At 43.4% G+C, this 22445-nt stretch overlaps 1 protein-coding gene across 2 annotated transcripts in view; it reads left to right on the top strand.

The window, feature by feature from the left end:
• The first annotated feature begins 708 nt into the window (after nucleotides 1–708).
• Nucleotides 709–22445, top strand: part of SYNGR1 (synaptogyrin 1) — a 91501-nt gene continuing 69764 nt past the window's right edge. The window contains exon 1 of one of the 2 annotated variants that reach the window (XM_073549437.1): nucleotides 709–1167. In XM_073549437.1, the coding sequence (XP_073405538.1) occupies nucleotides 1069–1167 (99 nt within the window). In that variant the 5' untranslated portion in view covers nucleotides 709–1068. The remainder of the gene's footprint in view (nucleotides 1168–22445) is intronic. The other variant, XM_073549436.1, reaches the window with a different exon arrangement.

Genomic DNA, 22445 nt, shown 5'->3' with positions numbered 1-22445 from the left:
TATGAGCCCTCACATTGCTCCCTATACACAGTATTAGCCCCCACATTGCTCCCTATACACAGTATGACCCACCATATAGCCTGCTATACACAGTATGAGCCCATCCATGAGATAAGGCACAGATTCCCAATGGCGGTTACCTCCACTGATCCCTGGGCGTCTGAGGAGCCTCATGTGAATGTAGCTATCGGTGGTCAGTCATGCTCCATTCATTCTGGAGATTGCCAGCACAGCGCTCCCGTAAGAATGAATGGAGCAGAGGTGATCACCGTTGACCATCTTCTTGGGATCGGTGGTGGTCTGAGCGGTCAGAACACCAGGGAGGGTTCCCCTTTACTATGGGTAGGCCAGGGAATAACTTCTAAATTCCCCCTTTTAAAACACCACTGTCCATAGAAGTCTCCCCAGATTTACCCATTATGCCACGTTTACACAATAGGTGCAATTATGGGTATAAAGATGCCACTCATTACTTTTTCACTTATTACCCTGATAGTTGGGTATTTGGGACATTCCTACATACACTTTCACTTGGTCATTATAACAACAAGAACCAGGTGAAGCCCCCTCTATCACCACTACCGAGGGCCACCATTTGCCAAGTCGCCCTCCTTGCACCCCTCCTGCTTGCTGTCGCCATGGAGATAAGTAGCGGCCCGAATCCAAGATGGCTGCGCGAGGGATCACGTGTCTGATGCCATCGAGGAGGCAGCTGTGAAGGAGAGCGCAGTGCGCAGGCGTCGGACGCTGCTGCACTCAGAGCAGCCTGTAGCTGTCGCACTGGCTGTGATCGAGGGTTTGGCTGCATTCTCTCATCACATCAGCTGCTTCCATCCCATCTCCTGTGCAGTCAGCGGCTTCCTCCCCGGTCTGCGCCCAGCAGCCGTGATTGTGGCCGGATCGCCATCACCCGGGCACGTAACCTGGTGCAGCCTCTGCACTGGATGAGCTGTGCTCACCTGCAGGGATCCTGCCCTTGAGCTGTGAAGCCATTATCTGATCAGCCTCAGCCGTCACCGGTGCGGACCCCCACATTGCTCCTGCAGATACATTTTGGAGGTCGTCAGCATGGAGGGAGGCGCTTATGGAGCTGGTAAGGCTGGAGGAGCCTTTGACCCCCAGACGTTCATCAGGCAGCCTCACACTGTCCTCAGGATGGTGTCCTGGGTAAGTCGGACCTGTGTGTGTCTGCGGCCGCTGTCAGCACCCTGCCCTGTAATAACGACCAGTGATCGCCGCCCCTCACTGGGATCCAGCGGTGATCTGGTGGCCTCATGTAGAAGGTCGCGGTGACATTACGTGGCCGCTCCTGGGCCACACCAAGCTGGGTCATCGCTCAGAAACTTGCCTCAAATATTGACTCCATGCCCCCCAAATAAAATGAAGGCATTTAATTTTTTTTAATTTTATTTTTTTGTACTTATAACTTTCCATTATGTGATTTGTACTGACAATATTCCTGGCAGAATTACCCAACTTGTAATTTAAAAAAATGTACTGCCATGAAGGGTTAAACATAAACGAAGAGAGAAAACCTCGCAATCTCGCTATAAAACCGCCATAGCTAGAGAGAGAAGAGCGTGCCGCCACTTGGGAAAATCCGCAAAGTGACGGAAAAGAGAAACCCCAAAAACCAAAGTATACGGGTACCTCCCGGCCATCCTCAGGCTGCAGGCTCTGTCGCCATAACACAGCAAAAATAATGAAAAGGACAATACAGTCATATGTAAAAGTTTGGGCACCCCTATTAATGTTAACCTTTTTTCTTTATAACAATTTTGGTTTTTGCAACAGCTATTTCAGTTTCATATATCTAATAACTGATGGACTCAGTTATATTTCTGGATTCAAATGAGGTTTATTGTGCTAACAGAAAATGTGCAATCTGCATTTAAACAAAATTTGACCGGTGCAAAAGTATGGGCACCCTTATCGTTTTCATGATTTGAACACTCCTAACTACTTTTTACTGACTTCCTGAAGCACTAAATTGGTTTTGTAACCTCATTGAGCTTTGAACTTCATAGCCAGGTGTATCAAATCATGAGAAAAGGTATTTAAAGTGGCCACTTGCAAGTAGTTCTCCTATTTGATTCTCCTATGAAGAGTGGCATCATGGGCTCCTCAAAACAACTCTCAAATGATCTGAAAACAAAGATTATTCAACATAGCTTTTCAGGGGAAGGATACAAAAAGTTGTCTCAGAGATTTAACCTGTCAGTTTCCACTGTGAGGAACATAGTAAGGAAATGGAAGAACACAGGTACAGTTCTTGTTAAGCCCAGAAGTGGCAGGCCAAGAAAAATATCAGAAAGGCAGAGAAGAAGAATGGTGAGAACAGTCAAGGACAATCCACAGACCACCTCCAAAGACCTGCAGCATCATCTTGCTGCAGATGGTGTCACTGTGCATCGGTCAACAATACAGCGCATGCATAACGCCTTTTTGTATGACCAAACAACTCAATCTTTGTTTCATCAGTCCACAGGACCTTCTTCCAAAATGTAACTGGCTTGTCCTAATGTGCTTTTGCATACCTCAGGCGACTGTTTGTGGCGTGCTTGCAGAAACGTCTTCTTTCGCATCACTCTCCCATACAGCTTCTCCTTGTGCAAAGTGCGCTGTATTGTTGACCGATGCACAGTGACACCATCTGCAGCAAGATGATGCTGCAGGTCTTTGGAGGTGGTCTGTGGATTGTCCTTGACTGTTCTCACCATTCTTCTTCTCTGCCTTTCTGATATTTTTCTTGGCCTGCCACTTCTGGGCTTAACAAGAACTGTACCTGTGTTCTTCCATTTCCTTACTATGTTCCTCACAGTGGAAACTGACAGGTTAAATCTCTGAGACAACTTTTTGTATCCTTCCCCTGAAAAGCTATGTTGAATAATCTTTGTTTTCAGATCATTTGAGAGTTGTTTTGAGGAGCCCATGATGCCACTCTTCATAGGAGAATCAAATAGGAGAACTACTTGCAAGTGGCCACCTTAAATACCTTTTCTCATGATTTGATACACCTGGCTATGAAGTTCAAAGCTCAATGAGGTTACAAAACCAATTTAGTGCTTCAGGAAGTCAGTAAAAAGTAGTTAGGAGTGTTCAAATCAAGAAAATGATAAGGGTGCCCATACTTTTGCACCGGTCAAATTTTGTTTAAATGCAGATTGCACATTTTCTGTTAGTACAATAAACCTCATTTGAATCCAGAAATATAACTGAGTCCATCAGTTATTAGATATATGAAACTGAAAAACCTGTTGCAAAAACCAAAATTGTTATAAAGAAAAAAGGTTAACATTAATAGGGGTGCCCAAACTTTTACATATGACTGTAAAAGTGCCGGCAGACCTGCTTCTTTCAGCAAAAAAATGCAGTGTGTGAACACAGCCTAGGCCTCATTCAGATGTCTGTTCTCTCTTTCCGACCGGTTATCTTGATGTGTGGCCCGAGTACTCAGTTTTTCTCGTACCTGAAGGGGGAAAAAAAAGTTTTCTTCTTCCTAAGGCTGTGTGCACACAGCATTTTTTTAGTGGATTTGCCAATAAAACCGCTAAAAATAAGCTTCCCATTCATTTCTATGCATTTTGCACTTTTTGTGCATACTGATGTGTTTTTTACAGCGAAAAAAACGCTTTGCAGTAAAAAGCGCAGCATGCTCATTAATTTCGCAGATCTTTCCGCATTTCTGGCTATTTCTATGGGTCTGGAACCACGTGGAAAACGCACAGAAAAAAACGCGCGGTTTCTGGGAAGGGAGTCAGGTTTTCCAGCAGAAACTTTCTGCTACGTGTGCACATAGCCTAACAGTCCATGATGTCATCTGAGTGCGATCTGATTTTTTTTTCACAGACCCCATACACTAAGGCTATGAGCACACGTAGGAGAAAATTTCTGCTTAAAAACCAGACTCCCTTCCCAGAAACCGCGCGTTTTTTTTCTGCGTGTTTTCAAAATGCATAGAAATAGCCAGAAACACGGAAAAATCCGCGAAATTAATGAGCATGCTGCGGTTTTTTACCGCGAAGCGTTTTTTATAGGTAAAAACGCATCAATATGCACAAAAAGTGCAAAATGCATAGAAATGAATGAGAAGCTTTTTTATAGCGATTTTAATGGGAAAATTGCTAAAAAAAAAAGCTAAAAAAACAGTGTGCGAACACAGCCTTAGGCTATGTGCACACGCTGCTGATCCGCAGCAGATTTAGGTGCGTTTTACAGTACCATTGTTTTCAATGGTAAACTGAAAAACGCTGTGCACATGCCGTGGATTTTCTGCGGGTTCAGATCCGCAGCATGTCAGTTCTTTGTGCAGAATCCCCAGCGGTTTCACACCTTCTTCCATTTTAGAGGTGTGAAACCGCAAGTCTTTTGACCTGTGGATTTACCTGTGGATTTTTCCAAATTCGCGCGGAAAAATCCGCAGCACCTAAAACTACGTGTACACATAGCCTTACAACTCAGATCGATATCTGACATGTCTCCGCAATTTTCTACAAGCCACCCGGTCAGCAAAAAATCAGACACGTGGATGACCCAAAGACTCCCCCGTATGAGAAACATGAACACCACAGATGGCACTCGTATTGGAAGAAGGCGGCACCGAACGTGTCAGGTGTAGGATTTATTTTCAAATTGTGAGGCTGACTTCACACGTGGCGTTTTTTTCACGTTTCCACGGTGGTTTTAACCGCGAAAAATGAGCATCCCATGCATTCCTATGGGATTCCGCAATGCTGTGCTAATGCTGCAGTTTTTACCGCGGCGGAATCGCTTCTCGGTAAACGCAGCATGCTCATTAATTTCGCGGAATCGCGGTGGTCCCGCACCCATAGGAACGCTTTGTTCTGCTTACTTCCCGCATGTGGCTGTGCACACCATGCGAAAAGTAAGCAGAACATTTGTGGATGGTACCCACGGTCCGGAGGAGAGGAGACTGTCCTCCGGGCTCTGGGTACCATATCCCTGTAAAAAATAGAATTTAAAATAAAAAATGTTGTTATTCTTACCTTCCGACGTCCCGCGCAGCCTTCCCGCCTCTCTCCACGCTCTCGTTCCCAGTAAGCCTTTGTGAGCAATGACGTCCGTTCTCACGGGATTGCGAAGTCTAGCGGTCATTCGCGCAACGTCATCGCAAATGACCGCGAGACGTCGCGATCCTGCGACAACAGACGTCATCGCGGTAATTGTCGCAAAGGATTACTGGGAACGGGAGCGTGGAGAGAGGCGGGAAGGCTGCGCGGGATGTCGGAAGGTGAGAATAACGATATTTTTTTTTATTTTTTACATTCTATCTTTTACTATTGAGGCCGCATAGGCGGCCTCAATAGTAAAAAGTTGGTCACACTCGTCAAACACTGTTTGACCAGTGTGACCAACCTGTCAATCAGTTCTCCAAGCGATGCTCCAGATCGCTTGGAAAACGCTAGCATTCTGCAAGCTAATTACGCTTGCAGAATGTTAGTTTTTCCGCGGGAAAATCACGGGAATTTAAAATGCGATTTTCCTGCGGAATGGAATTCCGGCATTCTCGCGGTAATTTCCGCAAGAGTTCTGCTACGTGTGAACCCAGCCTGACCATTTCTGCAGGTTAAAAATGGTCGGTCCATAAGGCCGAGGTCAGACTTGCGAGAAACTCGCACGTCAATACCCGGCACTGCAACCGGCACTTGGATCGGAGCGCTCAGCTACATGTATTTCTATACAGCTGAACGCTCCGACCCGAGTGCCGGCGGCAGTGCCAGGTATTGACGTGTGAGTTTCTCGCAAGTCTGACCCCGGCGTAAATGTCTTTGTTCCAGGTGACTGTTTGGGGGCCGGCACCCTCCAGCTGAAATCCTCTTGCAGCTTGATATAAGCTGTGTACAGGACACAATCCAGCAGCCCCATGCATCTCTTCTCAGATCTGTGTTAGGATATTTTCACACGTCTGTGAAAATCTCGACCCAAGGGTGAGGTCCTACTCTGTTCCCGTTCTGAAGACTAGAATAGGACGTACTCAATGGATCTGTGTTCTCTCGAATACATCGATCAGGCAGCCCATCGCCTCTTGTGGTAATGTAGCCTTATAAAGGGGTCCTCCGGCGGCGTTATCGCCAGTACACAGGATAGGGGATAACTCCCTGATGGGTGTAGTGACACTGGTGGATCCCACACCTGTTGGCAGAACAGGGAATTTTTAACCCTGACAGGGAACATTTATCACTGATTACAACATGGAGCTGCAGATCAGATTCCGAAACGCTGCGCAATATGTTGTCTATGGGGCTGCTCTAAGTGTGTCTCTCTGCAGCGCCGTATGGAATGGTAGGAGCAGCGGGCGAGCATGTGCACTGCCGCTAACGGGGATGAAAGTCCCCCAATCTGCCGATCGGTGCAGGTCACAGCAGTTACACCTCTTCAATCGGCAAGTTATTGCCTATGCTGTACACAGGTGAGAACCTGCTTTCATCAGGGAACACCTTTATCATTCACTTACACGGTAGTATATGTAGAATTGTATGAAGCGGTCATGCTCGGGTCGAGAGAGCCGTGGCCGGTCTGTGCATTGCTGTCCAAGACTGGACCAAAATCCAGGGATGTCTGCAGGAGCCGGAAGTCATCAGCAGTTTAGTCTTGGACAGCCCTTTAAAAGTGTTTTTTTTTTTTTTTTTATTTGCAATGATTAAACATTTTTTGTAATGGAATAAAACATTGATAATGTATGGCTTGGGCATTGGCAGCAGTGAAATGTTGCAATGTGCACTAACATTTTGGGGCAGACACAGTGATAAATGTCCCCCGTTGTGTGCACTTGTATGTCATGTGTGTCCATAATGTTTCCAGCCTTGATTGGTGGGCTGTTCTTAAATTGATGCCGTGGAGAAAACTACAGTGTGAACACGTGACGCTGACTATATCTGGAGACGGCCTATCATAAATCATGTGTTCCTGCTGTGCGTTGTCTGCAGGAGCCAGAAGCGGAGTGCGCTCCACCCCGTGCGGCATCATGGCCTGGAGTTTGCCTGTGACTGATCCTGGTCATGTTGGGGATCCTCTCTATTTTCTGGTTGTTCTGTGAATGCTGTCATTACACTAGTGAGACATTTTATTCTTTGATTGTGTTTGTCATTGTATACTGATAATTTAGGTATATTTTATAGGCATTTCAGGATACTAGGGTCAGGGCTCGCATCACAACAGTTGATGGATGGGAGAAGCATTTGTGTTCATGTACCTTTTTCTGTGTCGGTGGCATTATATGTATATAAAAAATACGCTTACTTTGCCATATGTGATGCAGTACCTCAATAGGAGCATTGCTCCAAAGATCAGCGCCTGGAGCTCGTGCAGACCTGTAGCATGGACTGATGGGTACACATTGTGACACAGTATGGGCACCATGTTCGGTGGCTTTGGACATTCTATTTTTCTCAGGAAAATAGAATCTTCTGGGAATGCAGGAAGTTCCTGATACAGTTTTGTGGGTTAAGTTGACCACCCCCGGGTTAGCCCCCCTTAGTGAGAATTTGGGTAAAAAATTATTGCATTCGTTAGATCTTTGTTAGATCCGGTTTGATCAACCAAAACTAACGTTAGATCACCTCTACAAAATGAGATATTTACAATCTTTTCCAGGGGGGGCTAACCCGTAGCTAGGGCCCCCCCCCCCCAAAAAAAAAAACTTTGAAATTTGCCGTTTTTTTGGATGGATTCTGATAGATATTCGTTAGATCCGGTTTGATCAGCAAAAATTAACGTTAGATCGCCTTTCGTTACCGAGATATTGGGGGTGTCAGGTGGGGGGGTTAGGTACGGGTTAGCTCCCCTAACTTGAAATTTGCCGTTTTTTGGATGGATTCTAATAGATACCCCAATATCTCGGGGGTATTTTTTGCTGATCAAACCGGATCTATCGAATATCTATCAGAATCCATCCAAAAAACGGCAAATTTCAAATTAGGGGGGGCTAACCCCCCCCCCACCTGACACCCCCAATATCTCGGGAACGAAAGGAGATCTAACGTTAATTTTTGCTGATCAATCCGGATCTAACGAATATCTATCAGAATCCATCCAAAAAACGACAAATTTCAAAGTTGGGGGGGCTATCTACAGGTTGGCCCCCCCTGGAAAAGATCGTAAATATCTCATTTTGTAGGGTGATCTAACATTGGTTTTGGTTGATCAAACCGGATCTAACGAATGTAATCATTTTTTTCCCAAATTCTCACTAAGGGGGGCTAACCTGGGGGTGGTGTTAAGTTGTCGTCATTTTCAGAAGCTGAGCAGGTGGCGGCAGTGTTATACAGTCAGCACCTGCCTGTACCTCCAGTGTTCGGCATTGAACATGTTTAAACGGAACCTATCAGCAGGATTGTGCACAGTAACCTACAGACAGTGTCAGATCAGCATCGTTATACTGATTACAATGATACCTGGTGATGAAATCTGTCTTGTGGTTGTTGTGTAATCTGTATTTTCAGTTAATGGAACTCTCATACTCTGGGGTGGACTGTGGGGGTCTTCATGTGGTGTTCTGACTATTCATCAGTATGGCTTCTGACAGGTCACTGATCCCTGTCAGACCCCCACAGGCCGCCCCGGAGCATGATGGTTTCATTAACTGAAATTAATAAATTCGAATTCAGGAGACCCTTGACGGTCCGTGTGCATGTATGATGTTTGAGACGTCAGTTTCTCGTGCAGATTCGCAAAGTTTTATGTGCAGATTTTCTCCCTAGAATTGCATGCGAAAAATCCACAAGTGTAAAAAAAAAAAAAAAAAAAAAAAAGCATGCATGAGTTTATTTTTTTGTTTAGTTTTTCCACTGTAGCAATGCACTAAAAACACATAATCTGAACATAACTGTATCAATAGTTTTGTTAAAGCAAAATATCAACAAGTATTAAATACAAAGCAGCTTTATTTATATGTTGCACACCAAAAAGAGAGAAAAAAAAATGCAGCGATAAAAAACGCATGTAATAAAACCTATTTAGCTAATAGGTGCAGAATCTGCAACATCAAAAACTCAAATATTCATTGTGGGAACATAGCCTATTGTCAGCACAGAATGACTTTTCAAACCAAGCACAGGTGCTCTATGTCTGGCCAAACATTTAACTACACCTTCAGGCTGTGTGCACACGCTGCGGATTCTGGTGCGGATTGATCCGTGCGGATTTTCAAAATCCGCAGATAAATCCGCAGGTCAAAAGACCTGTGGTTTATCTGCGGATTATCCTGCGGTTTTACCATCTCCACAATGGAGGAGATGGTAAACCGCTGCGGAATCCGCAGAATTGACATGCAATTCTTTCTGCAGTTTAGAAACCGCAGCAAAATCCGTGCGGACAGTTCCGCAGCATCTGCTCTGCAGATTCCTTTTCCCATAGGGAATAATGGTACTGGACACTGCAGCAGGGCCAAATCCGTTGTGGATCCGCAGCGTGTGCACACACCCTTACTATAACCTCTATCTCCACCACCCTTCTTATTTCATTAAGGCCACTGTCACGTATCTGCTTCTCAGCCCGTGACTTGGAGTTGCACCTGCAAGGATTAATCCATCTCCTCTCACTCAGTCCAGCATTCAACCTCTGTCCTATGCTGCAATGGGAGCAGAAATCACACCCTGACACAGACCACCCACCCATACACACGGACAATGAGTCCCGGAAATACTACTATGTGCCAATCACCAGGAGCACACACTCTAAGGCTATGGATTCTTTAGAGCAACAAGGTTCACACTTAAAGTTTTTGGCTATGTGCCCACGTATGCAGAAAATTTCTGCCTGAAAACCGGACTCCTTCCCAGAAAACGCGCGTTTTTTTCCGCGCATCCCAAGTCTCATAGAAAATAGCTAAAAACACAGACTTTTCCGCAAAATTAATGAGCATGCTGCATTTTTTACCGCGATGCGTTTTTTTCGTGGAAAAAAAAACGCATCAATATGCACAAAGTGCAGAATGCATTAAAATGAATGGGATGCTCTTCAGCCATTTTTTCTAAGTGTTTTTGCTGGAAAAAATGCTTACGTGGGCACAGTCTCAAGGTTTAATAGAAAAGGTACAGTGCTTACAATACAAAGATATACAAAATATGGAAATAAAGTGACCTACAAATATGCAAAACAGTTATAAAAATAAAGTGAGAAACTTACAGAAATATCCAAACCTTGCAGTCTGACATTCTGCTCCCTGGGGGGGGTGGATGAATATGGAATGGCTCACACCAGCTTGGCTGTCCCTCAGTCTGAACATCTTCCCTTGGGTAAAAGCCTAATTTATAGATTTAACCTGGAGATCTGATTTCTAGACCAGCCTCTCATGTTAATATTCTAATTGCTGGTTTGTGACTGGATCATGTTGATTCTACCAATGAATACATTTTTCACTGAACACTGTTTGTATAACTTTTCTTTCTCATAGTAAATGGTGTCATGCTGCGATTTGGCGTCTCACTGCAGAGTCACCAGAAGGTGTGAAATGTTTACGTTTTTTGTGTGTTCTCAGGAAGGCCCCCTGGGGTCAAGACCAGGTAAACTAGGTTTTTTTCTTCTCAGGATAACATGGGTCATGACCTTTGTGAAGAGCTGCAGACTAGAACAGATGCTAAGTTACTGCTGGTCATACATCCATGCATATACATATCTCACTACAGCCATGGTCACACGGTCAGTATTTGGTCAGTTTTTTACCTCAGTATTTGTAAATCAAAACCAGGAGTGGGTGATAAATCCAGAAGTGGTGACGGGTTTCTGTTATACTTTTCCTCTGATTTTTCCACTCATGGTTTTGGCTTATAAATACTGAAGTAAAATACTGAACGTGTGAACGAAGCCTAGAGAACCAGAGAAGGGCGACGATGGATGGAAAACAAGCCGGTGGGAAGGTGCTATTAAATCAGTATAAAAGCGCCACTATAACCATACCTTTTTATTTTATCATACTAAATCGTGATGATGGGTTCCCTTTAACCCTTTCCTGACCTTGGACATATCCCATACATCATGGAAGGGAATGACTTACCGACCTATGGCGTATGGGTAGATCATAGCTGTGTGCGTGCGATCGCTGCCAGGTTTTCAGCCAACATCCTAGTCTCAGTGCCCACACCACTCCCAGCAGTTTAACCACCTAATCGGCATGAGAAAATAATGGCAGATTTAAACTGCCCCATAGTTTAATTTTGGTCCAAGTGCAATCTGATTTTTTTTTTTTTTTTTTAAATCTGATTGCACTTGTCCGATTACATCACAAGTGTCCGCAAACCCTAAAGGTGAAGGTCCCATAGAGGGACTAAGTAAGAAAAAGAAAGTAAAAATAAAGTTAAAAAAAACTTTGAAAAATGCAAAAATTTATGGGTATAATATATATTTTTTATATTATGTTAAAAAAATAAAGTACAAGTTGGTCGTCGACGCTTCCAGAACAACCTGCCCCATAAAACACTGTAATAAGTTCAAAGTATTCATCACATATCTAGATAAACTTATTCAGAGGTCTAGTTTCCAAAATGGGGTCACTTGTGGGGGCTTTCCACTGTTTAGGCACATCAGGAACACTCCAAGCAAGACATGGTGTTGGCGCTTAATTCCAGCCATTTTGGCAGTCAAGCGGCGCTCCTTCCCTTCCAAGTCCTGCTGTGTGCCCAGTGGTTTTTCCCCACATATGGGCATACTCGGGAGAAATTGCACAACCAACTTTGGGGTCCATTTTCTCCTGTTACCCTTGTGAAACTAAAAAGGGCTAAAAGAACATTTTTATGAAAAAAAAAAAAAATGAAAATTTCTTTCCTTAGACATTGCATTAATTCCTGGAACGCACCTGAAGTTTCAAAAATGATGCCGATGTAAAGTTGACAAGTGAGAAATGTTTATTAAATCACTTGTCATATATCCCTGGTTTAAGGGCATAAAAATTAATTTTGAAAACTGCAAAATTCTCACTGCCTTTTGACGCTACCATTTTGCCGCAGTCCGTGACTGGCTCCAGAGTACAGAGTTCCTCCATAGTCTCTGTACACACAGGCGTATTGTTGGGCGAAAGCTCTGACTGTTATACGGAGGATACAAATGCACAATCCATCAGATTATGGAGGCTGGAAGGTACATGAGATTTTCATGTGACTCTTCATTGTAACCACGTGATCATTAGTAATGAAGCCGACATGTGACAAGTAAAATGTGTGACTGGACACAACAGGGTGGGGCAGATTCATAACTAGCTTTTTTTTTTTTTTCCTTCAGAATTTTTTTTTTTGCTATGTATTTTATGACGAAAACACTGTGGCCAGATATTTGCTGGTAGTCAAGAGAGTTGGGAACAGTTTTCGTGGTATTTTCTCACTTCCATTGCTTCATTTTGTGTGAGTGTATATGTGTAATAAATAAATATATATATATTTTCAAGAAAAAAGGGCAGCACTACCAAAATAATAGGTGCAAAACCTATTCAGCAGTGTCCAAACAGCCAAATTTACAGAAGGAAAAAAATAGGCAGCACTCAAATTGAATGTGAAAACAGTGGATACTTTACTGATCCTCAGGTGGCAACGTTTCAACGGTGACTCGTCTTTGACAAAGATGGGTCACCGTTGAAACGTTGCCACCTGAGGATCAGTAAAGTACCCATCATACATATTCTCCATCCCATAGTCCCATGCCCATATACCCATCATACATATTCGCCATCCCATAGTCGAGTGCCCATATACCCATCACACATCCTTCATCTCATAGTCCCATGCCCATATACCCATCATACATATCCTCCATCCCATAGGCCCGTGCCCATATACCCATCATACATATTCACGATCCCATAGGCCCGTGCCCATATACCCATCATACATATCCTCCATCCCATAGTCCCGTTCCCATATACCCGTCATACATCCTCCATCCCATAGTCAACCATTATGACATCATAATGAGCGGCGAGGCTTGCAACCTATGATGACATCAGCGTTGCCATGGCAGCCATTATGACATCATAATGAGGGGTGGGGCTTGATACACACACTTTTTCCCCATTATGTAGATGGGGGCAAAATTGTTTGGTCAATTGGAACGCGCGGGGTTAAAATTTCGCCTCACAACATAGCCTAGGACACTCTCGGGGTCCAGACGTGTGACTGTGCCAAATTTTGTGGCTGTAGCTGCGACGGTGCGGATGCCAATCCTGTGTCTGTCAGCGTAGTTTCCAGAGGCTGGAGGCGCTACCAGGAGACAAGCTAGTACACCAAGAGAAGTGGAGGGGCCGTAAGAGGGCAACAACCCAGCAGCATGACTGCTACCTCAGCCTTGGTGCAAGGAGGAACAGGAGGAGCACTGCCAGAGCCCTACAAAATGACCTCCAGCAGGCCACAAATGTGCATGTGTCTGCACAATTGGTTAGAAACCGACTCCATGAGGATGGTCTGAGGGCCTGACGTCCACAGATGGGGGTTGTGCTCATAGCCCAACACCGTGCAGGACACTTGGCATTTGCCACAGAACACAAGGATTGGCAAATTCGCCACTGGCACCCTTTGCTCTTCACAGATGAAAGCAGGTTCACACTGAGCACGTGACAGACTCTGGAGACTCCTTGGAGAACAATCTGCTGCCTGCAACATCCTTCAGCATGACCGGTTTGGCAGTGGGTCAGTAATGGTGTAGGGTGGCATTTCTTTGGAGGGCCTCACAGACCTCCATGTGCTCGTCAGAGCTAGCCTGACTGCCATTAGGTACTGAGATGAGATCCTCAGACCTCTTGTGAGACCATATGCTGGTGCGGTTGGCCCTGGGTTCCTCCTAATGCAGGACAATGCCAGTATGTCAGCAGTTCTGCAAGATGAAGGTATTGAAACTATGGACTGGCCCGCCCGTTCCCCAGACCTGAATCTGATTGAGCACATCTGGGACATCATGTCTCACTTCATCCACCAATGTCATGTTGAACCACAGACTGTCCAGGAGTTGGCGGATGCTTTAGTCCAGGTCTGGGAGGAGATCCCTCAGGAGACTATCCGCCACCTCATCTGGAGCATGCCCAGGCATTGTAGGGAGGTCATACAGGCATGTGGAGGCCACACACAATACTGAGCATCTTTTCCTTGTCGTGAGGCATTTCCACTGAAGTTGGATCAGCCTGTAATTTGATTTTCCACTTTGATTTTCAGTATCATTCAAAATCCAGACCTCCATGGGATATTAATTTTGATTTACATTGATAATTGTTTTGTTCTCAACACATTCCACTATGCAATGAATAAATATTTGCAACTGGAATATTTAATTCAGAGATATGATGTGGTATTTTAGTGTTCCCTTTATTTTTTTTGAGCTCTGTGTGTGTATATTCTCACACACATTGTCAAAATTGTTGGTACCCCTGGCTTAGTGACAGAAAAACCCGCAATGGTCACAGAAATAGCTTTGATCTGACCAAAGTAGTAATAAATCATAAATCTATGAAAATGAACAAATGAAAGTCGGACATTGTTTTTCAACCATGCTTCCACAGAATTAAAAAAAAAAAAAAAAAAAAAAAAAAAAAATCTCATGAAATAGGCCAGGAGAGAAATGATGGTACCCCTGAAAATAATGTGACAAAAGGGACACGTTAAACCGCGGTGAGTCCACTAATCAGCATCACATGTGTCTACAATCTTGGAATCAGTGAGTGGGCCTGTGTAGAGGGCTACAGATACTCACTGTGCTGTTTGGTGACATGGTGTGTATCACACTCAACATGGACCAGAGGAAGGAAGGAAAGAGTTGTCTCTGGAGATTAGAAAGAAAATTATAGACAAACATGTTAATGGTAAAAAGTTAGATTTTTACACTTTAAAAATACATTGACTAGTCAACCCTCCATAAGTCATGCGGAGTGCATGTGAAGTATATGTAAAGCGAGCAGTGATGTGAGGGGCTCACTGTAAACTGGGGAAAGGCACACATTTCATTGTTTTCTTTTGCATATGCAGCTCTGGCAAAAATTAAGAGATCACTTCCAAATGTTCAGTTTGTCTGATCTTTATAGGTATATTTTTGAGTAAAACGTAAATTGTTCTTTTAGTCTATAAACTACTGACAATATGTCTCCAAATTTTAAACAATAAATTGTTGCTTTTTGACAAAGAAAAATGGTCTTCAAACTGCACAGATTCGTGGTCAAAAACCCGCGCTGCTGAGCAAATCACGATCCAGCAGTAAAGATGAAAGTGATGGTTTCTTTCTGTACGCGTTTGAAAGTCTCAAGGACTTTTTTTTTTCTTCAGGAGATAACTGATAGAGAGAGAGAGAGATATATATATATAATATCTCTATCTAATTTTTTTTTTTTTTTACAAATTCAATGAAACGAGAAAAAAATTGGTGCAAAGTGGAAACGAAATTCATCTGTGCCAAATTAAAAAAAAGATAAAATAAATAAATTAAAATGCACATGTCCTGTATTTATTGAGGTATTTGGAAGTAAATCTAATCGGCAGATCATCGTTCTCGGCTACAGAACTTTTCAGTAATCGGCAGCTTTGATCATGGGAAGATGCTGCAGACCTGTTTGCTACAAAACTTCACAAGCCCCTCTTACCTACATTCCATAGCAACTTCTGGTGGTTACCTTTTAACAACATGTATATTACAAAATGTTAACCATTAGGTTGGGGAACTCTTTAAAGACATGACACAAGTTTTCTGGCAAATTTTTACTGTGTATTTGTTTAAACGTTTGGTATCTTTCTTTTTTTTATTTCTTTGCCAGCTATATATGTTCTGGGCTTAGTACGGTAGCTGGGTGCTTGTCCAATCACCGGTCCCCGTAGTCTCTATACTAGTGAAGGGAAGATTACCAGGACCATAATTCAGCTCATGGTGGTTTTTGCTCTCAGATGATGACACATACAATCCAAAGATACGCCGGCTTCCTTATCTAACCATCATACGTACATTGAGCTTTTGATCAAAACTGATATACATCCAACATCAATTTTTTTTATTTTTTTTAAAGGACCTGGTGATTACATGATTGCCATGTGTCTGCCAGCATTACAGCTGCTGGGTCCTTAGCAGACCCAGAACCTCTACCAACGGTCTGTAGAAAAAGTATTTCCCTGTAACTTGGGCTTCAGTGGATGTCCAGTTCCATAGGAAAAAATGAAGAATAAGGAGAAAAAAAGGTATCTTTGTGCTATTTTATGATATTTTGGGGGCAAATTATGTAAAGTAAATATAAACTTCAAATAATAAACTGTCTACCACAAAAAAAAAACACAAATACGATTTTTTTCCCTATATAAAATTCTTTTTAATTGCAAACATTATTAAAAAACATGCACAACACTAATAACAATAACAATCAGGAGACTTCATTCAGCAAGCTATTTTGGTGTGAAACATGAACGGTATCTATTTCTTTCTTTTGTTTTTTTTCTCGATCTTTGCATACCTTTTTTTTTTTTTTTTTTTTTTTTTTTTATCTAAAGCACATCGTAAATTATATGCATCCTCCAAAAAAAGCTAAAAAAATATTTTGCATAAAACAAAGCCCCATACAGACATGTCAGTTAAAAAAAAGGCCTTCCAGTGTCTCCGGACTTGCCTCACATCGGGTATTACGAGGACGTCCTTGGTTGGTGACTACACAGGAGCTGCCAGCACAGCAAGTCAAGGTGATAAGACATGCAAAAGATGACCTAGGGGGATGATGTGGAGGCATCTTTGGGTGTATTCAAAAGGGGCTAAGGGCAGGAGAAACGGCCGCCAGAATAGTGGGCGGAGGTGCCCTATCTAACTAGCGAGCCCCAAAAGGCTGCTTATGACCTCGCAGAGGAATATGCCAAAGTAAAGACAGAAATATTGGCACGCTTGGGAGTTAGTTTGTCAGGGCACAACGGGTCCACCACTGGGCATTTTTCTGCAACAACCCCCACCCTGCTTTCAAATGTTTGACTTGCTACATCTTTTCCAGAAGTGGTTGCAGCCAGAGTCCTCCACCCCAGTCCAGATGGTTGAGCGCGTGGTTATGGACAGATTTATTCATGCCCTTCCTAGACCGATGCAGACTTGGGTTTCCCAGGGAGATCCTCGGAATGGGGAGGACCTGGTTGGCCTAGTGGAAAGGTACCAGGTGGTTGAGAAGTTATTAGGGAAACCAGGTGCCATTGCGCCCCGTGATGGCGTACCCAAAAGGAGACGTGTATAATGTATATATTCTTTACACGTAATGTGTTAATATTCAAATTTACTTTGCTCTGTACGTATAACTTCTGGTTGAGTGCCCGTTTTGCTTTTTTTTCTGTCAAGTGATAATAAAAGCTTGTAATAAGGATTCCTTTCCCTGCTACGAGGAACATGTTTGCGGTACTCGCTGTACTTCTACCAGATGGACTGTACCCAGCTTTCTCTATTTTTGGCTAGTCCAGCTTGTGGTTAAAAAAAAAAAAAAAAAGCCACCGCAAGAACTATAGATTGTAATTGTCCGTTTTAGTATTCAGTATATAACCGTAAAACAATGAATGATATCAAGCTGTCTTCCATATGCCCCGATAAGTAGAATGTCTCACCTACAATATTAGCGTATGTAGAAAAAAGGAGCATTTAGGTAAAACAAGGGTACCCAACCTCTTACCTTTTTTAGTCACATTGAACCTGCACAGTGTATTCAGAGAAATCATAGAAGCCCCGTTTGCCTCCTTTTAATGTAATAGTACCTCAAATGCCCCCTTATAAAGTCAAAATAACCCATAGTGCCCTCATGTAGTACTAATTGCCCAATCCCTTTTAAAAAGAGCTTGTGCCATTTTATAAAACAATTATGCCCCAAGCATACCTATATAACATAATGAGTGCAAGGTTAAAAACGAATACCTGCTTAAAAAGTAAATTCCTGATGTGCCTTCTTTAAAATTAATAATGCCCTCTTATAAAGTAAGAATACCCCTTCATACACTGCTTTCTTGAATAGTAACTTTGCCAGAGTGGTCCCTTTAAAAAGTAATAATGCCCTCGGTATAGGACAATAGGGTTTAGCGTGGCACTCGCCAAAGCAGATATCCGTGAGCCACACGAGGGGCTATGAGCCACAGGGTTGGAGACCCCTGATTATAAAACAATTCCTAATTAATCCTATGAATAAAACAGAAGATAAAAAAGCAAATATATAAATAGCATGGGCTACTTGGTTGACACTTTGATCAAAGGAGCCAGGGGCGTACATAGGCATCACGGGGCCCCATAGCAGAAGTTCTAATTGGAGTCAAACCCCCCCAAAAAAAAAAAAAAAAAAAGTCAGGGCCACAAAAGAACACGTCTCACAAATTTCCAGCCTTTACATAGTTTTCCTCCTGCTGACGTCTTAGATTTATCCATCATTGCCCCTATAATGTATGATGCCAACAAAAGTTCCCCCAACCACAGTATGATACCCCCATAATGAATTCCTTCACATGCACAGTATACTGACCCTACTGTACCCCACCTCCTCCCAGGGCAAAGTATGGTGACCCCAACACAGTATGTAGCCCCCTCCCCCCCCACCACAAAGCCCTTCATGCAGTATAATGGGCCCACACCTCCACACTGTATAGTGGCCCACAATAGCCCTCCAAATAGTATAATGACCTCCACACAGTATGATGGACTACACACACCTTCACACTGTATAATTCCCCCCACATATCCCTCCAAATATGTCCCCACAGAACCTTCCACTTAGTATAAAGCACCCCCCATAACCCTCCATATAGTATAATGCACTCCCCATGGTCCTCCATAGAATATAACGCACCCTTCATACAGTTTAATGCAGCCCCCCCCCCCGGTCCTCCATACAACAAAATGCGACCCCCATGGTCCGCCATACACCATTATGGCCACCAGTCACTGATTTAAAAAAAAAATACAAAGCTCACCTCTCCTCATTCACCCGATGCTCCGGTCTCTTGAGCGTGTGATGTGACGCAGCTGACATTTCAGAACAGTGGGCACGTCAGATGCCGAGGCAGAATGATGGTGGAGGAAGCTTCAGCTGATGTTCCCTCCTCCATCATCATTGCTTGCGCTAATGGCAGGAGCCCCCCTCCGGCTGTCGGTGTGAACAATGAAGATGGAGGAGGGAGCGTCAGCAAATGCTTGCACCCCCATCATCGTTTGCAAACAGGCGCTGACAGTTGGAGGGGAGGGTCCGGTGTAGGCGCTGACATTTCCCCCCACCCCCCCTCCCGGGCTTATGGGCCCCATAGCAGTGGCGTATGCCACTGAAGAGAGCATAAAAGCAATCCCACAAGACGTTCCTCAGTCAGGATGGTCCTTCATTATTATAGTCTACCTTGCTACATGCCAGTAGACCTCAAATTAGACTGGGGCATAGCAGGACCCAGACCTGACCGTTTCACACCTGCAAGTGTAAAGCTATACAGAAAAGATGCATAGCCCTGTATGGCCAAAGTACAAGGAACTAAAGCAAAACCCAATAAATAGGCCAGCACACATGTTGGTATAGCTGCAATCTGTAGTGGCACTGTGGCCATTAACAGACAACCTATAGCTTTATAGGGGCAGGTGTGACACAATCGGGTATGGGTCCTCCTTTGCCCCCTCTTTTTTGAGACCTGATGACACAATGAGGTGAACTACAAGAGTTGGGGTCCATCCTTGTTGGGTACACCTTGTCATGGTGGGATGGCTATTACACTCTTTAGTAGTCAACAAGTACCTAATGTTATCTACGTTTTCTGTTACGACTTGCTTACTGCAGGGTGTTAGTTCATTTGTTTTCATCTTAGGTTTTGTCTGTTAGTGGCCATAGGGTCAATGTGCACTTATACCAACAGGTGTGCCTGCCCGTTTCTTCAGTTTATCCTATGGCTCCACAAGTGGTATATGTGCTGCCTACAAAAGTAGCAAAATGTTTGCACAACTCGGCCTATATGAATTACAATCCATCCATTTATTTTTTTCATGTATCCCCCTTTGTTTGCTTCTTGGCGGCTCTATGAACAGTGCTTGTCTTTTTTCCTAATTTACTGTTTCTTTGCAGGCAGCCTATAAAGCATTGGTCTCCATTCTGCAATAATATAAAATTCCCCTATCCTTTCTTCCTCCCACCAAAGCTGGCTGAGCTTCCCACGTTCTCTTCTCCTTCCATCTTGTTCACGCTCCGACGGATTTCCCTGCACTCGATTTGGGGAAACCGATGACTGTAGCACCTAGAGCTGTATTCATGTTCTAAACATTGTAGCTGTTTTCGAGTCCCCTGAGAAACTTTCACCCGAACTATTGGATGGGAAGTGGTGTCGTGAAGACACTTTCTTTTGCTTAGACTTGTATGCTCTTGATTACATTTTGCAGTGTTGCCCCAAGGGATTGACTGCCGCTGTTACATTCCTGATACTTGTTGGCAGAACCTGTTAAACAAAAATCTGTTGTAACGTTTGCGCTTGGCTTTGGGGCGACACCACAAAGTTTTTGTACTGTAGCTGTTCAGATGTCAAGTTGTGTTCAGCTGCAGATATCGCACACTTTTTTTTGACAACTTGCATTTGCAATTTTTCTTTTCCTTACTATTCAAGATGCTTTGTTTTATTCTTTTACCTATTTCCGTTTTCATGACTCTTCGTCTGAGAATCCCGAGTTCATGTTAAGATACTCGAACAAGATGTCATCAGGGGCACAGGCTGCGGTCATTACCACAGCCTCTGTCCCTACACTGAAATGAAACGTCATCATTGATGTCTGTTTCATGGGCTGGGCTAGTTCTTGCTCATTTGTCGGTTGTCAATTCTGACATCTGCTCAGTATGAGCTCTGTGGAGTATTCTCCGTGCACAGTGACAGTGCACTCCTTCTCTGGCTCTAGTTAAAAGTGATGAGCTGGCATTAGAATGCACTGTCAGTGCGCATTTTAAGAAGAAAACGCAGCGAACTAAGATCTTAAACCTTGTAGAGAAAAAGAGGCATGATCACCGAAGAAATAACAGATAATTCTTTATTGGAACACCCAAACACACAAGAAACATTAAAAACAATTAAAACTTCAAAAATGCAATCAGGTTTATACCATAACCCATGAGGGTTAAGCCCCTGCAATGACCCCCACCTACACAATATTTTGTACAGATCAACAAATAACAGGATTAAAGTGGTGCACAATATACCACAATCTAAGTGTACTTAAAGTATGCAGCCTAATTCCCATAAAACCAAACACTGCAGAGACTAAATAATGGATGCAGCAGGTGCTATTCTGCTGTTGAAATGAAATGAGAGATTACCCTAGAATGGAGGGGGCAAAACACCGCATACAACCTGTGTCAGAGGCAAATGCCTGCATGGATGAATAAAGACCAAGGACGCTCATGCAGTGTGAGTGGAGAGGCATGGGGAGAGAAGGCAGAGGCTCAGGAGGAATGCCCGACGCGTTACGCCAGTCAAGCTGGCTTCATCAGGAGCAATAGACAGAGTGTGAGTGGGTGTAATATTAATACCTGGGTTCAATTATGAGGGACGGGGAACAGCTGGGAGCCATCGGCATGTAAGGGAAGAAAGACTATGACCGGCGTTTAGCAAAGTTGGAAACAAAGTCTGCACAGTAATAATTTCGCCACAACAAAATAAGACAAGGAAGAGTATATTATTAGTTAAAAAACTATGTTTTTTTAAGCAGATAGAACCAAGTTCATCTGCATATCAACAGAAATGGATCATTTTGAAAGAAATCATTTTAGAATAAATCTTGTTTCAGTTCTGAAATGGAGGAAACCCAGAACTAATATAGCCACTAATGGAGCCCACTGGCTGAGTTGCCAAAGGAGAGGCCAAAAACGGGATGCCAAGTTAGAAAACAAAAATAAAAATGATGAAAGATAATAAAAATATGTAAGGAAAAGTGTATACAAAAAAAGGGGAGGGGAAAAAATAAAGCGAAGACCAAATGTGGGAAAGTAATAAATGTACAAACTATAAAAAGGAGGGGGGGGGGGGACAGGGAAAATTATCAGTGAGGGACCGTGATTCAAATAGGGAACGTCCGACAAGCTGTAAAGAACCAATACTCGACTTAATAATACAAGATACAATACAATAAAGTAGCAATAGAAAATCACAATACAAAGAACAATGTATTATATATGAGGGTTTCCGGAAACGGTGCAAGTCCATATGGTCCCAATGGCCAAGCGGGCGCTCTCAATGTATTGTGACATAAAATGAGAGCTACCAAGAATGTTGTATGAAGAAAATGCACATGCCAGGGTAAAGGGTGTCCCGGCTGGTCTGATGTGAAAAACACCTAATACATCTTGGGTCAATGTTGTCCAATGACAAACAGCCAGCAGGGACGTTTCCAGATATGGTAGCAGATCCATGAAAAACCCAAGGACATGGTTGCAATATAGAAAATCTCAGATGGAGGGCTTCCAAGAGGAATAATTGGAAAGGGAGGTTCCATGACCAAGGTATAGAATATTCCGGATG

Source organism: Dendrobates tinctorius, unplaced genomic scaffold (assembly GCF_039654945.1).
Source record: "Dendrobates tinctorius isolate UK_male_01 unplaced genomic scaffold, ASM3965494v1 ptg000159l, whole genome shotgun sequence".
In the NCBI taxonomy this organism is placed as follows: Eukaryota; Metazoa; Chordata; class Amphibia; order Anura; family Dendrobatidae; genus Dendrobates; species Dendrobates tinctorius.
This window is presented reverse-complemented; position numbering and strand designations above follow the sequence as displayed.